At 42.5% G+C, this 16,656-nt stretch overlaps 1 protein-coding gene across 2 annotated transcripts in view; it reads left to right on the top strand.

The window, feature by feature from the left end:
• The window catches only part of CD2AP (CD2 associated protein), a 36,308-nt gene extending 24,583 nt beyond the window's left edge, over positions 1-11,725 (top strand). For both annotated transcript variants that reach the window (XM_081906245.1, XM_081906246.1), the window contains exons 10-18: positions 418-454; positions 1,454-1,516; positions 2,833-2,992; positions 3,796-3,938; positions 5,278-5,393; positions 5,668-5,757; positions 6,457-6,644; positions 8,552-8,615; positions 10,402-11,725. In XM_081906245.1, the coding sequence (XP_081762371.1) occupies positions 418-454; positions 1,454-1,516; positions 2,833-2,992; positions 3,796-3,938; positions 5,278-5,393; positions 5,668-5,757; positions 6,457-6,644; positions 8,552-8,615; positions 10,402-10,443 (903 nt within the window). In that variant the 3' untranslated portion in view covers positions 10,444-11,725. The remainder of the gene's footprint in view (positions 1-417; positions 455-1,453; positions 1,517-2,832; positions 2,993-3,795; positions 3,939-5,277; positions 5,394-5,667; positions 5,758-6,456; positions 6,645-8,551; positions 8,616-10,401) is intronic.
• Positions 11,726-16,656: the final 4,931 nt, after the last annotated feature.

Below are 16,656 nucleotides of genomic sequence, written 5' to 3' on the forward strand. Positions count from 1 at the left end.
GGGAGGGTTCATATTGTATTGGGCTGCAGTGTGGGCGACACGGCTCTCCAATGGCCAGCCCGCGGAGGAACATTGAGTTGGAGCATTTCGAGGAGAGGAACAAAAGGCGCACTGAATAAAGTATTTTATAATTTTTCATATTTCTGTTTACTTACTATTTCATAATAAAGTAATTATAAAATACTTTCTTTGTGTTTATTTGATTCCTATTAAAGAGAGTTACTTTATATATAGTCAATATAGGCACAGAGTTAATTTTTTAAACATTTTCTAATGGTGGTGTGCCTCGAGATTTTTTTCATGAAACAAGTGTTCCTTTGCCCAAAAAAGGTTGGGAAACACTGGTCTAAGTCAGCATATAGCATTCAGCATTATGATTGACCCTCAGTGGTGATTGATATCATGTCCCCTTTGCAGAAGCCAAAGAAGCCACCGCCTCCTGCAAAAGGTCCAGGTATGCAAACCAAGATTTTATCTCTTTAACTTTTGAGTAAAAGAAGAAGAATTGATTTGGGGCTGGTACACTGTTCTATTGGAGATACACAAGTTTGTTTTTAAAGCCCTGCCTTTTAGTTTAAAATAGTGCGCAAGGTGGTCCAACATTAAAATATACTGTATTTTTCGCCCCATAGGACGCACTTTTTCCCCTCCAAAAAATGAAGGGGAAATGTATGTGCATCCTATGGGGCGAATGCAGGCTTTCGCTGAAGCCTGGAGAGCGAGAGGCATCGGTGCGCACCGACCCCTCTCGCTCTCCAGGGAGTTCACGCAGGCTCACAAGGCTTGTGGGCAGCAGCCTGCAGCCCCGGCGAGTGTCCGCAAGCCTTGCTCGCCTGGCGGGACCTCCCGCCGGGCGCGTGAGGCTTGGGGCTGCAGCCCGTAGCACGGGGAGCCCTCCGGAGGGTGCCCCGTGCTTCGGGCAGGTGTGCGCAAGGCTTGGGGCGGCAGCTGCGGATTTATTCATTCCCCCCCCAAAAAAAATCCGAGGTGCGTCCTATGGGCCGGTGCGCCCTATAGGACGAAAAATACGGTACTTAAACACAGTTGACCAGTATTAAAGATCATAGGGGAAATCTTGCTATGGCTGAGATTGTATGAGTTCTTAACTCGCAATGTGTACGTAAGCATAAACACCAGTGTGTTGCATGAGTTGCTTTCATGTGATACCTTGAATGTTATGTATCCAACATTTTCCTACTGTTCCCTTTGTAGCAATGCATATAATAGTATAAAGGGTTTTCCATGACCATGTCATGGAATTATTTCATTATTATTTTTTTTACAAGGACTGTGGACTTAACACACATTTTGAAATACTTGTACTTTCTTGTGTTGCCTGCCATTTTTGCATAAACTTAAAAACTATAAGGATTCTGATTCTTCCTTCCTCCCTTCCCCTCCCCCAAAAAGAAAAAAACATAGTTCCTAAGTTAATTATGGGCTTTGCATTCAGGTTTAAAGTCAGAGTTTCTGATGGCAGAGAAGAAGTTTCCTCTTCCTAAGAATGAAGAAAAAGGTAAAGGCCAGTTTGATCCCTGATCACATCAAGACAATAAATGACTGACACAGTAGTTTATATATATATATATATAAAACTATATATATATAGTTTATATATATATATATATAAAACTATATATATATAGTTTATATATATATATATATATATATATTAATGTACACGGGCAGTGTCTCTGAACCTGCCATGCCTGACAATTTCTCTGTAGTTGACCACTACTCTACACTCCCCAAGAAACCTTCCCTCTTCGTCCACAGGGCTCTCTGACAGGGAAACCTTCGCTGCCTCTTTGCCAATTCTTAACATTTGGTGCTTTCGCCGCCTGCATGGGCTTCCCCCTCACTAGGGCCTCGTAAAACATGGCATTCTCTCTTTATGCTCTGTCACTCCTCTGTCAAACATCTCAAGGGCCTGCCAACTGCAGAAGCAACACCGGGACAAGTTTGCTCTGCTGGTTTATCCAGTTCAGAGCTAGGAAGACCGGTAATCCAGTGTAGTTTATTTTCCTCATTACTATTACACAGCCATTTTGGAAGGACTACGGCTTATTGTTGATTCCAGCTGAAAAGTGATAAAGAGCATTTCCTAAGAAGTTAGAAGCCATCAATCAGTTGTATAAACTTGAGAGAGACTCATAGCTGAAATTGACTTTTTACCGGGTACCTGTAGTTGGTGGTTCATAGTATTCCTTGTTGGATATTTTGTATGAGTGTGGGTTTTTTTAAAAAAATGTTCTTGATAATTTATATTAAGTATTATATAGATACTATTTATATATGCTTGAGTTTCCTCATTGTTCTGATCATTCTGAAATTCTTACAGTACACATCTTTATCTTTTGATTAAGAGTCAAGGAGTCCATTAGAAATGATGGCTCTTCCTTTCCTAGGGCTCTTGTTGACCCACCTACTGATTTAGAGAACTTTATAATGTTCATGAATGTTGATGTTTTAGAAGTGTAACTTTTTTCAGCTCTTGACTTTCTGGACACCAGCTTCAGTCCCCATGGGACTTTCTGGATCTGAGAATACCGACTAGAAGGGAGTAGTTTGTTGCTTTAGGCCTTAATCCAGTTTTGGCTTTCTCTACTTCTTTCACAGCCAGCCTTGTTCAGAATTCTTCCTAGCAGGGCTACACATTTTGGGGCCCTCTGTTCAGACAGAACACCCTATATCTGGGAGAAGCTCCTAATAAATTGTAACTGCATTGTTTGTATGATGTCAGCTTATGAAATAGCTAATGGTAGTTGTAGAAGGTCGTTTTCTTCCAGTCACCCAAATACTACTGACAGATATTTCTGTTTTATTTGCCAGATGAAAAATCAAGTTTGGATCAGAAAATATCTAAACCAGCAGCTCCTCAAGTACCACCCAAAAAGCCTATCCCGCCAAACAAGGCAAATAATGCGTTGAGATCTGGGATTTCGCCTTTAAAATGGCCAGATAAACCAGTTGTGCAACCACCAATATCTAAGTAAGTATGCCCTTTCCTTACATGTGAAAGCCACAGAATTGTAGGGTTGGAAGGGACCCCAAGGATCATCTAGTCCAACCCCAACCACATGCCTACAGGAAGCCCACAGGTAGAACAGGTGGGCAACCGCCCTCTTCCACTGTTCTCCAGTGGCCAGTATTTGGAGACGGGAGCCTCTGATCCTGGAGGTGGCTGTCATAACTAGCAGTTACTGAAGACACTGCCTTATTCCTTATCTACCCAGTAGGTCGCTGCAGTCTGTAGGAGAGCTTCTCCTGCAAGCTCTAAGCTCTCCAAAGCCCCCTCTGCAGTAACTCAGCAGGGTTTACAGTGTGGTTGCCCCTGTTCTGTGGAACAGCATTTCTGTCAAGATATGACAAGCAACTGCCAGCTGCTCTTTCCAGAAGCACTTGAAGATGTTTTTGTCCCAAAGGCTTTTCCCTGCTGGGTAAATGGGTCTTTACCACAAGTATCCATTTGTTAGGGTTTCAGTCTTGCTTTAAATGTAGTAGTAGTAATTGTTGTTGTTTTACCTGTTTTAAATTATTCTGTGTGTAATTCTCCTTGAGAGAATGTTTTAGAAGGATGATGAAAGGGAAGAGGAGAGACTGAAGCAGGTGGGACCAGATCCACTCCTGAGCCTCCAAACCAAGATTTGGAGAACTAGATTCATGAGCCTATTTTTATGAACATGTGCATCAAAAAATAAGCCTTAAATTGTCAAAATTATGCCGGGGGGGGGGGGTTGTTTCCCTATTTTGCTGTAATACCTAATGTTAAATCATTTTCTCTTTCAAACACAGGACAAATGGGGATGTTGTTTCCTGGCGACCAAAATCGGAAATTGAACCAGCAACAAAACCAAAGTTAGATTCTGAACAGTTACCACTGAGACCAAAATCAGTAGAGGTAGATTCAGTTGCAATAAAGAACTTAAAAGAAGCAGGTAAGCTTTAAAAAGAAAGGAAGAAGCATACCTGGACAAATCTTCTGTTCAGGAAAGCTAATGACATAAATGCGTGGGTTAGTCTGTGGCATAGTACGATGCTTGCTTTTACTGCAGCAGGTTAACACATAGACTTTACACCTGGGGTCGGCAACCTAAGGCCCATGGGCCACATGGACCCCTGCCACCCGCTCAGTTGGCTAAACCGGTGGCGGAGCAGAGCGGGGATCGCCTCCCACGATGCTGGCTCGCTTCGCATTGGCTGCAGCCAATGGGAAGCTGCGCACGCCTCCTCCGCGCTGGAAGGAGCACTGGAAATAGCATTTGCGCATGCGCGCATACACCGAGAACCAGCCCAAGCCACAAAAACTTTGCTGACCCCTGCTTTACACAAATGAACTCCTCAAGGCGCTTAGTTTTCACAACTTGGCAACCCTGCTCATATACATACATTCATGCCTCCTTTTGTTACTCAGGTTGCTGCATTACAGATTCGGTAAGTTGAGACTTTTGTGGCTGAATAGCTGTTTAATCGCATAGAATCATTTACTTAACACTTGTACAGTGGTGCCCCGCAAGACGAACGCCTCGCAAGACGAAAAACCCGCTAGACGAAAGGGTTTTCCGTTTTGGAGGCGCTTCGTAAAACAAATTCCCCTATGGGGTTGCTTCGCAAGACAAAAAAATCTTGCATCCCCCCGCGGGTTTTTTCCGCTTTTTTCACCCTTTTCTTAAGCCGCTAAGCCGCTTATCAGCAGTTCCGCTGATAAGCCGCTTAACAGCTGATCGCTGGAAGCCGCTTAACAGCTGTAGCGCTAATCCGCTAAGCTGTTAATGGGCTTGCTTCGCAAGACGAAAAAACCGCTATACGAAGAGCCTCACGGAACGGATTAATTTCGTCTTGCGAGGCACCACTGTAGTTGTATATGGTTTTCTAAATGTTTAATTGCAATCTTATTCTGAGAAAGAGATCAGAAAGTTACAGAGTCAGTTGAGTTTTGTGTCTTGCTCCCAATTTTCATTGTCACCTTTATTTTTAATATGGAGTCCTCTTTTAGCATATTAATTGCCACTCTAATCTTTATTTTCTGCACTGATATTGGTAGAATCATAGATTCATAGAAGGGTAGAGTTGGAAGGGACCACGAGGGTCATCTGGTCCACTTGCCTGCAATGCCCATCGTGGAGCTTCAGAGTCTCCAGCTCTACCGACCGAGCTGTCCCAGCTGTCATATTGTGTTGATGGTTTTTGTCATATATTTTGACAACATTTTATACTTCTCCTCTAAGATTGTTTTCTGAGCTTTAATTGTGACCTCTGTTTTCAAATCTTTTCCAGAAATTTCAAGTTTTGATCATATAATAGCTACCTCAGATAATTTATCACATCCCACTGCTAATCGGCCAAAGATGCCTGGCAGGAGACTTCCCACTCGCTTCAACGGCAGTAATTCTGTGAGTACAGGGAACTGTGTGTCTTCTGTCTCTCTTCTGTGTATTGGGGGGTATACCATAAATTTAATCAATAATAGGTAGTAATAAGAATAATAATACATAGAAATGTCAGGTTTCATAATTCTTTCACTTACAAGTCTAATGTATGTATGAATGTACTAGATGCATATTACAAATAGGAGTAATAGATGGAAATGTGTGCTTTTAGCCTTTAAAATAGGTGGGTTTGCTTCACACAGAATGCAGATTTTTCCCTTTTCTTTTTTCCCTCTAGACTACTCAGAATTTAAGCATAGAGAAAAGTGGGAAGGAGCATAAAGAAGAGGAAGAAAGTGCCAAAGTAAAGCCACCCGAAGTTAAAAAGGTACAGAATTGAGATGGCTTAAGTTAGTTGTAATAAGAAATCTAATAATAGCAGGTCATAATTTTGTTGTATCCACTCATGTAATATGATTCTATACAGAAAAGGGGCATACATTTATTTTGAGTGGCTCATAGAAAAAGTCACTTTAGCTGAATGTATTCTCTGCTGTTCTAAGTAAAATTTCCTCAGAGTATTAGCACTAACTTTGTTAGCAACTTTTTTAAAACTTGCTTAGAAGATTGCTTGGGAAAGGTAATGAGGGTCATAACTGATACGTTGCTTTTGTGGAGATGCTCTTTGTCAGATGGACAGAGTTTTAAGAAACACTGAAATAAGCCTGGCTTTCCACGGTGTGGGAAATACAAGAAACAGCTTTTTCAGCCACTGTCGAGTGGCAGGAGTGAGTCTGTGGCCCTCCAAATGTTGCTGCACTTCCATCCCCCTTGGTTATTGTGCAGGCTGTCAGGGGCTGATGGGAGGGAGTCCCTCAGCTTCTAAGGGCCGCAGGCGAGCCTCCCCTGCCACCGGCAGCTGTCTTCCCAGGGGTCACTGGAAGTATTTCAAGCTTCACTTCTTTGCAGGGGTAGGGGTCAGCAGCAATTAAGCAGACTTTGCTTGTCCTTCAATATACAATTTTGACAGCTTGCATTATTTGCATAGTGTACATTTACTTATTAGATGATTTCCTTCTTATTTCAGCCATCTCTATTTGCTCAGCCACTTCTGTCTTCATCACCCAGACCAAATTCTTTTGTACTCGGTGCTGTTACTGGGGAAATGAAACTTAAACAGGAAATAGATGAAAGGGAGAAGCCTTCTCTGGAAGACCTCAGGTCACAGGTTTTTGACCTGCTAGCTGTCGTAGAAACACTAAAGAAAGAACATGGGTAAGTGCTAATTTCACTGGATTTGTAGATGAAAGATACAGCAGATTTATGTCATGGCTCTTTTGTGCAAGGATTTTAGCATAGCCTCCTGTATTAATATGATATGATGTCTTAAGGGCAGGGTGGGGAGTGGGTTGGCATCAAGTGGGGATCAGCAGGGGCAGTAAGGTTTGGTTTTGTTTGTTTTAAAAAAGAATCTATCTTGCATTTTTTTTATAAAATGGACCAATTGGAATGTGTGTGTGGATATGACCACCCAAGATTTAAGCACTGGCCTGCTAGGCTTCAGCTTTTATCTAGCCAGCATTTTATTCATTTATTTGTTCAATCCATTTAAATACCTCCCAATGTTCCACCTTTGCTCCCTTATGGATTGCAAGGGAGCAGGCCTTTTCTAAGGTTCTCCATCGAGACGCTGAGCAGACCCAGGTGTCCTTAGCTTTAAGGTGTGGGTCTCATGTGCCTTCAGATGATACCCTGAGACTTGAGGAAACTATACTACAGTGGAGTCACATCGCACATGCATTGAACCTGTTCAAATTCAGTCTTAACTTCCTGGGCTCGAGCTGATCTCCAGGCAGAAGTAAAAGCCTGGAATGGAAGTGCTGCTTCTGCCTGGGTCTCCCTCCAGCTCCCTTTTTGTCTTGCTGCTTCCCACTGTTTCAGGAAGCCGGGTGCCACTCTGCACCCTCCCCTCTGTGGTGTCACAGTGAGGAGGACAGAGTCTGGAGCAGGCACTTGGCTCCCATGGCTGGGACAGCCAGCAGAGAAGCAGTGGTGGGGTGATTGGTTCCTGTGGTGGCCTTCCAAGCAAGGGTTGCAGCAGAGGAGTGGCAGGAAGACATGGAAGCAGGCCGAAGGTGCAGCTCCATTTCAGACCTGTTCCTGCCCTGTTCTCCTGCCTGCGTTTCTCAGGGTTTGCTTACCTTCTGTCTCGGTGTCTCTCCAAGGGAGCCGGGTTGCCTATCGGCACTCTCTCCTCCTTGCCTCAACATCCCAGGGAGCAGGGAAAGCTGTTGTGGAGAACTGAGGGAAGGCAGTGGAGAAACAAGTAGGACATTCACACAGGGCTGCCCCCTGCTTGCCAGCCAGCAGCCAAGAAGTTTGGCATTAAGCATTTTTGCACTGCCTCTGGAACAAAACTCCTGCATGTGATGTGATTCTACTGTGCTGTAGCCTGCTCCATACCTCTCAGCCCTTCCTTTGAACCATCAGTCATGGGTTGTTTTCCTTGTTTCTTGTTTCATTGGTTGGTGGTGGCAGTTCTTTGTTTTTCTGAGGGTGGGTCTAAGCCAAGACAGAGGAAAGCAGGAAGGGGCAGCCTCAGAAAGAAGACAAGCCGTTCTCCCGTGTGCCAGTTCCTGTATTCCCACACTTTGGCTGAAATCCCTTACCCTCTTACCTGGGAGAAAGCCCCCTTGAACTCATCAGGTCTTACTTCTGTGTAAACATATATAGGATTGTTTTTGACTAACAAGCTGTCATGGGTGCTACTTGTATGAGAAACCCTGTAGGATAATATTTTAAAGACATTCCCTCTAGTGGTAAAAAAGGGGGAGGGAGCAGTCGAAATGTTTATGCAAGGCCCAGTTATAAAAATGAAATGAGTGTCAGTAATGCTCTTTAGTTGCAAATTAACATAGTTTAGTGGTCAGATTTTGCATGATTGTTTAGGAACTATATAAAGCAATATGAATGAGATGGATTTAAACCAGCCGATGTTCTTGCTGATTTAGATCCACACTGTGAAATTCTGGAGGCAATGCACTTGCGCAACTTTCCTCTGTGGCCGTTCTTTCTGCTTTGAGTCTGGGCATAGTTTATATACTATCATGTTTCTTCAACCACAAAAAGAAGTAAAATTTCACATGGCAAAATTTAACTAGGTTTGCCTTTAACTTTTAAAGGAAGGAACTGGAAAAACTGAAAAGGGAGTTGGAGAAAGAGAAGCAGATGCGAAGTAACCTAGAGGTAATGTGTTTGAATAAGTTATTTGAAGCAGTAGGAGGCTTTGTTTTTCATAATTCCATTATTTTTAGAAGTTGAATGAGGGGCTATTGTTTAATAAAGCAGCCCCTATTGGGGTGGGAGGGGTGGACCGTGGCAATATGCTGCCCTGTGCAAGACCCTTTGATGTGCTCCCCACTGGCCTTGCAGAGCCAGGCTTTGGGAAGGAGGTGTGGGGCTCTGGCAGAGTCCTAGAGCCATTTACCTCCTTCCCAAAGACAGGTAAATACTTGCTCAACTTGAGGAAGGAAGCAAGAGGACTCAAGGGCCCTCTCAGAGTCCTCACACCTCCTTCCCAAAGACAGGCAAGCAGTTACTGGGCCTTGAGCAGGTGCCCTCCTCGGCTGCATGCCCAGTGTGACTGCATGGCTCGCTCTGTCCTAAATTCAACTCTGCCACTAAAAAATGCTTCACACATTGACTTTATTGTTTTGCTGACGGGGAGAAGAATTCCCCCAAATACAAAGTAGAGACACTAGACTGAATAGGAAACTTGGGGGAACAATATTGGAGCATTGTTTTTCCTGAGATATCTCCCAGTCCTTAGGTTGAAATCCAGGTGTTGCCATTTCCACGAGTGTTGTTTTGAGAGCAGGAAGGGGGGGGCATTCAAAATGGCTAAAACCTTTTCTAGAAAACTGGGTATATACCGTATTTTTTGCTCTATAAAACTCACTTTTTCCCTCCTAAAAAGTAAGGGGAAATGTGTGTGCGTCTTATGGAACGAATCCGGGCTGCACAGCTATCACAGAAGTCAGAACAGCAAGAGGGATAGCTGCTTTCACTGCACAGCGATCCCTCTTGCTGTTCTGGCTTCTGAGATTCAGAATATTTTTTTTCTTGTTTTCCTCCTCCATAAACTAGGTGCGTCTTGTGGTCTGGTGCGTCTTATAGAGCGAAAAATACGGTATATGCCTCATTTAAGATTGTTTAGCAGCTGTTCATGACTAAATTAATCATAATTTTATGCTGTATCACTTTGATGTAGGTTTGTATTAAGGAACAGTTTTTTCATAGAATTGTAGAATTGGAAGGGGCCATGAGGCTCATCTAGTACCTCGTGCAAGGCAGGAATCTTGCCTAAAGTGGGGGCTTGAACCCACGATCCCGTGATTGAGTCTCATGCTCTACCAACAATGCTAGGTGCCAAAATATTGAGGGGATGAGCCCATGCTTCTGCCATGTTTCTTTATGAATCACACCTTAAGCTTAAGTAGCCTCACTTGCAATTAGTCTAGAAGCAGATAATGAATAACATGAAATTATCATCATTTGTGCTAGTGAAAAGCTTTAGAATTATTATTTTTTAAACCACAGTTTCAGTACACATTTGTATTCAACACATTCAGCTGTGAGCAAATATGTTTATCTGCTGGAGTGTTTTATGGTACAAAACCTAACTCAGGTTAGATGCACATTAATTTCACAAAGATGTTTCAATGGCTGGATGGCTCAATGAATACAATTGAAATTCTTAAGCTTTTCACTAGCCCTACAATAGAAGATACAGAACTTGTGGGCGCCTGATGTTGTTGGCCTGCAACTCCCCTCCTCCCTGACCGATGGCCAGGCTGCCCGGGGCAGATGGGAGTCTGACCACATCTGGGGAGGGGGCACAGGCTCCCCCATCCCGGCTCTGGTGATCAGCTTTCCTACCAAAGATGTTGTAGCACGTATTTAAGCATTACTGGAAAATATAGACAAAGTTATTCATTTCTGTATTAAAAGTTTTAATGTGTCTCATCCACAGGTGGAAATAGAGAAGCTGAAGAAAGCTGTCATAACCACATGAAAGAGCCGTAGACCTTGCCAGGATTTCAGAGTCAAAATACAAATGAAGCTAACTTGACTTTACTTTTTTTACTTCAAACCAATGAATGGGCAGCATTCCATAAAAAAGGATAAATGAATATAATCTTCTATTTAGTGAGCTAAGAGAAGAAAATGAACCGCTTTTTTGTTTCTTACCAATATAGGAGGGGCCTTATTTCTTACTGTGCTGGAATCGCAGACCTTTATTTCCTTGGTTTGCTTGAAAATACTACTGAATCTGTATAAAAAGAGGGGTTCTTATTAGATTTTTATTGAGCATCTATAGTCTAATTTTTAAGAGATCTGTACTATATATATAAGGCAGTATATCTTTGCAAAGAAACTCTGTAAAGGAGCCTCTAGGGAGGCCCCTTGGTCTACCCTTGTACTTATTGCAGCCACTACTTTCCCCACAATGCTAAAGGGAATATGATGTTTGCATTTTTTTAATTATTTTTTTTTTTTGCATTTCTACCCAGGGTTACACTGTTGTGCCTGTCTGCAGAGAGAGTATTAATAATATGCTGTTTTATAGTTCAGGATGATGCTGGGAGTTTGTTCTTGCTATGGAGCAGAAAAGTCACAACTGCTTAATAGTTTGAGAAGAATATTCTGTCACTTGCACTATAGGAGTCATGAAAGGGACTTGGGGTTGGACTCCACACAAACCCCCACACCCAGGTCAATGCTTAATTTCCTCAAGGAATGTGGGCATAAGGTTGAAATGGTCTTGTAATTCACCCCGTTGTGCCTAAATATTGCAGCACATGGCATGCTAAGCAATTCTTCACTTTCATAAATTTTATTCTAACACTACAGTATCTTACAGCTTCATACAGATTTTTAGCACTAATCATAATAGCATTATTAAAATCTTCATGTGACAGTGAAGTGTTTAGAGCTACCCACCTGTTGGCGACATGCAATCTTGCCAGGGCTGCTGCTACCTACACTAAGCACAAGAGGATTCGTAGAGACTGATTCTTGTGTACATCATAGAACTGCAATGTGCTCCTAAATGAAAGGAGTTGATTTTCTTTGGAAGAAAAGACTTCTTTTTGGAGTCATTTTGCCCCTCCCCATTTCTTCCTACAAAGGAGGAAAACTAAAAAGGCTCCACGTTGCATTCAAGCCAATGCTAAAAATACAAAACCCATTCTGTCTCTTGTTTCTCCTTCATTTCTTTTCTTAAAAGAGTATAAAAAGGCAATATTTCCAGAGTGGTTTTTAGTTAACCAAATTAAAATAATGTGAAATCTTAACTTTTCCCGTGTCAGTAGTTTTCATGTTCATCTCCTCTCCTTTAATTAAACAAAACTTGGATGGCATAAGTATTTTGTCATAGTTGCATAAGAATACCAACAATTATTAATTGTTAGCCAGTGCAGAAATCTGAATTTCTACTTGCAGGTATATCACTTGTGAATTAGTGGATTAAAATGCTTGGCAGGGGGTTGGACTTGATGGCCCTTGTGGTCTCTTCCAACTCTATGATTCTATGAAAATGTAGGAACGGAAATGGGTGTCTAAAAACAAAATGCCTGTTTGGTTACCATATTGGTGCTTAACTAATGACAAACATCTAATGAATCAGTTGTTAATGTTGTTTTTTTTTGTTGTTGCCATTTTTCACACTTGCTAACTTACTAGTCAAACCATCAGTCTAGTGCAGCCTTTCTTAACCTTGAGCTCCCAAATATTGCCGGACTCACATCATCCCTGACTGCTGCTGGCTATGGATGATGGCAGTTGTAGTCCAACAACATCTGGGGACCCATGGTTAAGAAAGGCAGATCTAGGAAATCTAATCTGATACTAATTCATAATTTTTGTTGGTCAACAACTTTTGTCTTGTCTTACTAGCCAGACCTGTGACTTGTGTTGCCATTGATTCCTCCTCCCACTGAGTCTCCTGGCATGTGCAGAGGACGTGGGGAGGAGGGCGTCTGCCCCAGAGTTGGACTTTCTGCAGAGGGTTCAAATGGCACCTTCCTGCCGTTGCTGCTGCAGAAGCTCAAGGAAAAGCGGAGGAGACAGGTGACTGCCATCCTACAGGTTGTGCTTTTGCTGCAGCCTTGAAAAGCCCAAAGGGGGAGCAAGAAGCCATCTCTTCCACCGCCCTGGTTCATGTAAAAAAGAAGGGGCCATTTCTTTCCTTTCCATTGGGATTTTTACAGGAGTACTTTGCTCCCGGAGCTTTCTACAAAAACGCAGTTTGCCGGACTGAAACTGCCACTCCTTTCTTCTCTATTCTCCATGAAGGAAAAGGGAGGTGATTTTGTTTGCACTGCAAGTTGGGCCTTTTTAGAAACACCAGCCACACTCTACTGCTGTCTCCTGCCAAACAGCAGCTGCTTTCCTTTGCCATAAAAAAGGCTTTTCAAGAATTTTTAGGAGTAGCATTTCTTTACTGCCTCTCAAAAAAACACCCTCTATGGAAAAGAAAAGAGGAACAGTTTCTCTCCATTTCTGTTGGGTTTTTGCAGAAAACTACCATGAGGTGCTAAAAGGTTTTTAAAAAAAGAAAAAGGGGGGAAAGAAACAACAGAAGCCCAATTTGTCAGAGGCAAAACACCTTATCCTTATGTTCTTTCTTGGAGAAGTATTTCCCCCACAAACAGAACTTTGGGTGGAAGCACAGATGCCTGCCGCACCTGGGGTGAGGGCCGGCCAGAACAGAAGAGGGGCCAGTTGGCCTGGGCCTCTGATTTTAAAGGGATGCCCTCTGAGCCCCACTGGCAGAGGGAAAGGAGGACCCTTGGGTCAAGATAATTGGTATTGTAAAGAAAGTCAAGGGCACAAAATATAAATATTTTAAAAAGATTCAGAAGAGATTAATGCAGATAAAAATAGATAGGTGTAGAAATGGGGCCTACATTTGTCCTGTCTGGTTTGGGCCCCCAACTCGTTTTGCGTGGCCCTAGGCGAGGGGCCCTTGCCTCTAGTCCTTACAACCTGGCGGTAGTTCAGCTGCATCACAAATACTAGTCTGTGCTCTCTCAGATAAATGGGCAATGAAATAGCTCCTCTCTGATCCCAGCTTGTTGAAGTTTTATTCTTGTGCAGAACAAGAAGTGAGTCTACTGGAAAAAAAAGTTCTTTTATGTGGTCTTCACATAAAATTCAGAGTGTAAGGCAAAATGGTATTAATTATCAGTTGTTGTGTGACAGTTTTGTCTGCCTTGAAGCTCATAGCAGATGAATGGGACCTGACAATCAATGAAATCGGACGTGTTAATTATTAAATGGCCTTTTTTGCTGCAGCAATAAATGATGAAGTGCAATGACTTGATTTCATAATAATAATAATAATAAAAATATTCTAAAAGATGCTGCTATGAGTATTTTTAGCAATAGAGGTCTCACTGATATGTCTTAAATTAATGTTGTATAATGGGAAATAGGGAACGTATGCAGACATTCCAAAGAATGCAAGTTATTTCAAGCAGTTATGCTTCACTGACTTCTTCACAGGTGCTGTAAAATTATGCATGCTATTGAAACTCCACAATAAAATTATATGCTGTTAATATGTTATGTGATTTTACCTCCATAAACATTCAGACCCCTTAGATGTAATTCAGCTAGATGTAACATAGAACAAAATATTTCCATGCTTTAAAGAGTCCACACTGCAATATGGAAATAATTCAACCATATTGCTACCACTGATATTCATTATTTGTATTGAGGTGATGGCTATTATGGTTCTCTTTTGTTCTGCCCTTTTTAACTGCCATAATATTCTCATTTGGAAGCTATAGAAAGTTGAGTGCAACTTTTTTTGGGGGGGGGGGTGTTTCAGAATCCCTAGTGAGAGTTCTTTTCATTTCACTTATTTCCAGCCCTCCATACAGTTTGTTTTCAGACGGGAAAAGACAATCCAATGTCACGTGGGCTTCTTGTTTGTGGGTTTCTTTAAAAGTCCAAATTTATACACCCAGCTGCAAAACTGGAAATCTTTCCCCATAGACATAGATGTCTATAGGGCGGTGCTATATATTTATGCCCCTTCATTTTTGTATACGAGGAATATAGATGCATGTTTTCATAATCTAAATGTAACAAAAAATTCTATACGACAAGATTTTAAGTGGAGAGAAAGTTCTCTTTTGAGGGGATTGTTGATCAGTACCCTTGGTAATAGCTTGAAAAACACAGCTCTACTGGGGACTGTTAGAAAATATCCTTTACTGTATATTCTTAAAGCCAAATGGCATTAGTGTATTAAAATGTTTAATCTGTTCTTTAGATACATTTCGCCTCTCATGTCTTCCTTTCTGCGGTTCAAGCATACAAAACAATACCAGCACTGTCCACTTGGAAAGAAATGGGCATGCGGGGATGTTGCCCCGTCTTTCCGCTGGCACTGCCTTCGCACACCCCGTGGCAGCTCTGGAGAGAAGAGTAGCAGCTGAGGACAGGGCTATGTGGGGCAAGGGATGTGCGCTGAGTAGGACAATGTGCCTGCAGGTGAGAAGGAAGCGACTGGGGCTATTTCACACCTTGGCTGAAACCGGTGAGGGCCTTTGCCCTTCCTTCGTGGTGCCAAGAGACATCATTGTTCCATTTGTCGTGTAAATGGGAACTTTTCCAGTAGTGGAGCTGGGCCTGTGCCTGCTCTCCGAGCTTTTCTGGATTATAAACTTCCTTGGTAAAGTGATATACATAATTATTTGTCATCCTTTTTACTGTGTTTAAAATTACTTGTTTTAGTTATTATTATTATTATTGCCTCTGGGGATAACTGCAGGATCACAAATGGAGCTGATTGGTTAATGCCCCTTCAGATCACAGTGAAACTGGAGCCCACAGATACCTGCCAGTGAGCAAGGTGAAGTCCCCCCCCCCCAGCTTTTTTTACTTTCTCCTCTTCATTATTTTACAAGGCATGGCTTGGGGCTCATCTGCATGCTCCAGTTGTTCTGCTATGGTATTCCGACTTCCCCGACCACAGTATAGGGGGAAATCCTGTGCGCTGAATTTATTCTCCAGTGATAGTTTTGCACAGAAGTTGTCAAAGCAATATTTCCCCTTAAAGCTGCTTTGAGCATAAAACACTAAGATTGCCTTTTCTCCTTTGGATGACATTTTAAATAAATGCCAAACAGTTCAGCTGTTCCTAATTATTCCTGCTACATGATCATACAATTGTAGAGTTGGAAGGGACCCCAGGGGTCATCTAGTCCAATCTGCCTCAATGCAGGAATCTCAACTAGAGCATCCATTACAGATTTTGCTTCAAACCTCCAAAAAAGGAGAGCCCACCTCTTCCCGAGGGAGACCGTTCCACTGTCTAACAGCTCTTACTGTCAGAAAGTTCTTCCTGATGTTTAGTAAGAATCTCCTTCCTTGTAACTTGAAGCCATTGGTTCAAGCAAGAGAAAACAACCTTGTTCCATCTTTCATGTGACAGCCCTTGAGATATTTGAAATTGGCTATCGTATCTCCTCTCAGTCTCCTCTTTTCCAAGCTAAACATATCCAGCTCCTTCAACCTTTCCTCCTAAGGCCGGGGAAAACATTTGCCCACCTCCCAGTAAGGGTAAATTGTGGCCAGCTCCAGAGATGGCATACTTGGGGGCTCCTTTGGCAGACATTTTGGGAGAACAAGAGGGGGTAAGATCTTCAGATCTTTGTCTACTCTCCAGCACACTGCCTTTTAGACTCTTCTGAAGGAACGACAGCAGGACATCTTCCCTTGAGCTTTTTCTATCTGTTGAAATCAGCTTTGCAATACAGGCATATGCTTAAATACCATTACCTTAGTTTTGTGATTGGTGGGTACCGTATTTTTTGCTCTATAAGACTCACTTTTCCTCTCCTAAAAAGTAAGGGGAAATGTGTGTGCTTCTTATGGAACGAATGCAGGCTGCACAGCTATCACAGAAGTCAGAACAGCAAGAGGGATAGCTGCTTTCACTGCACAGCGATCCCTCTTGCTGTTCTGGCTTCCTAGATTCAGAACATTTTTTTTCTTGTTTTCCTCCTCCAAAAATTAGGTGCATCTTGTGGTCTGGTGCATCTTATAGAGCGAAAAATACGGTAACTTGTCATGTGAATGCTAAATCTCCGTCAACATATTCTGGGATTATGTGTGAGAGATACTTCACTAAAAGAAATTGCCAATGGGGTGATGCTGCCACCTGGGGGTGCTGTGTGCAAGGCTGGGCCAAAGCACTTTGGCACCTTGG

Source organism: Podarcis melisellensis (genome assembly GCF_964234715.1).
Source record: "Podarcis melisellensis genome assembly, chromosome: 3".
NCBI classification, from domain to species: domain Eukaryota; kingdom Metazoa; phylum Chordata; class Lepidosauria; order Squamata; family Lacertidae; genus Podarcis; species Podarcis melisellensis.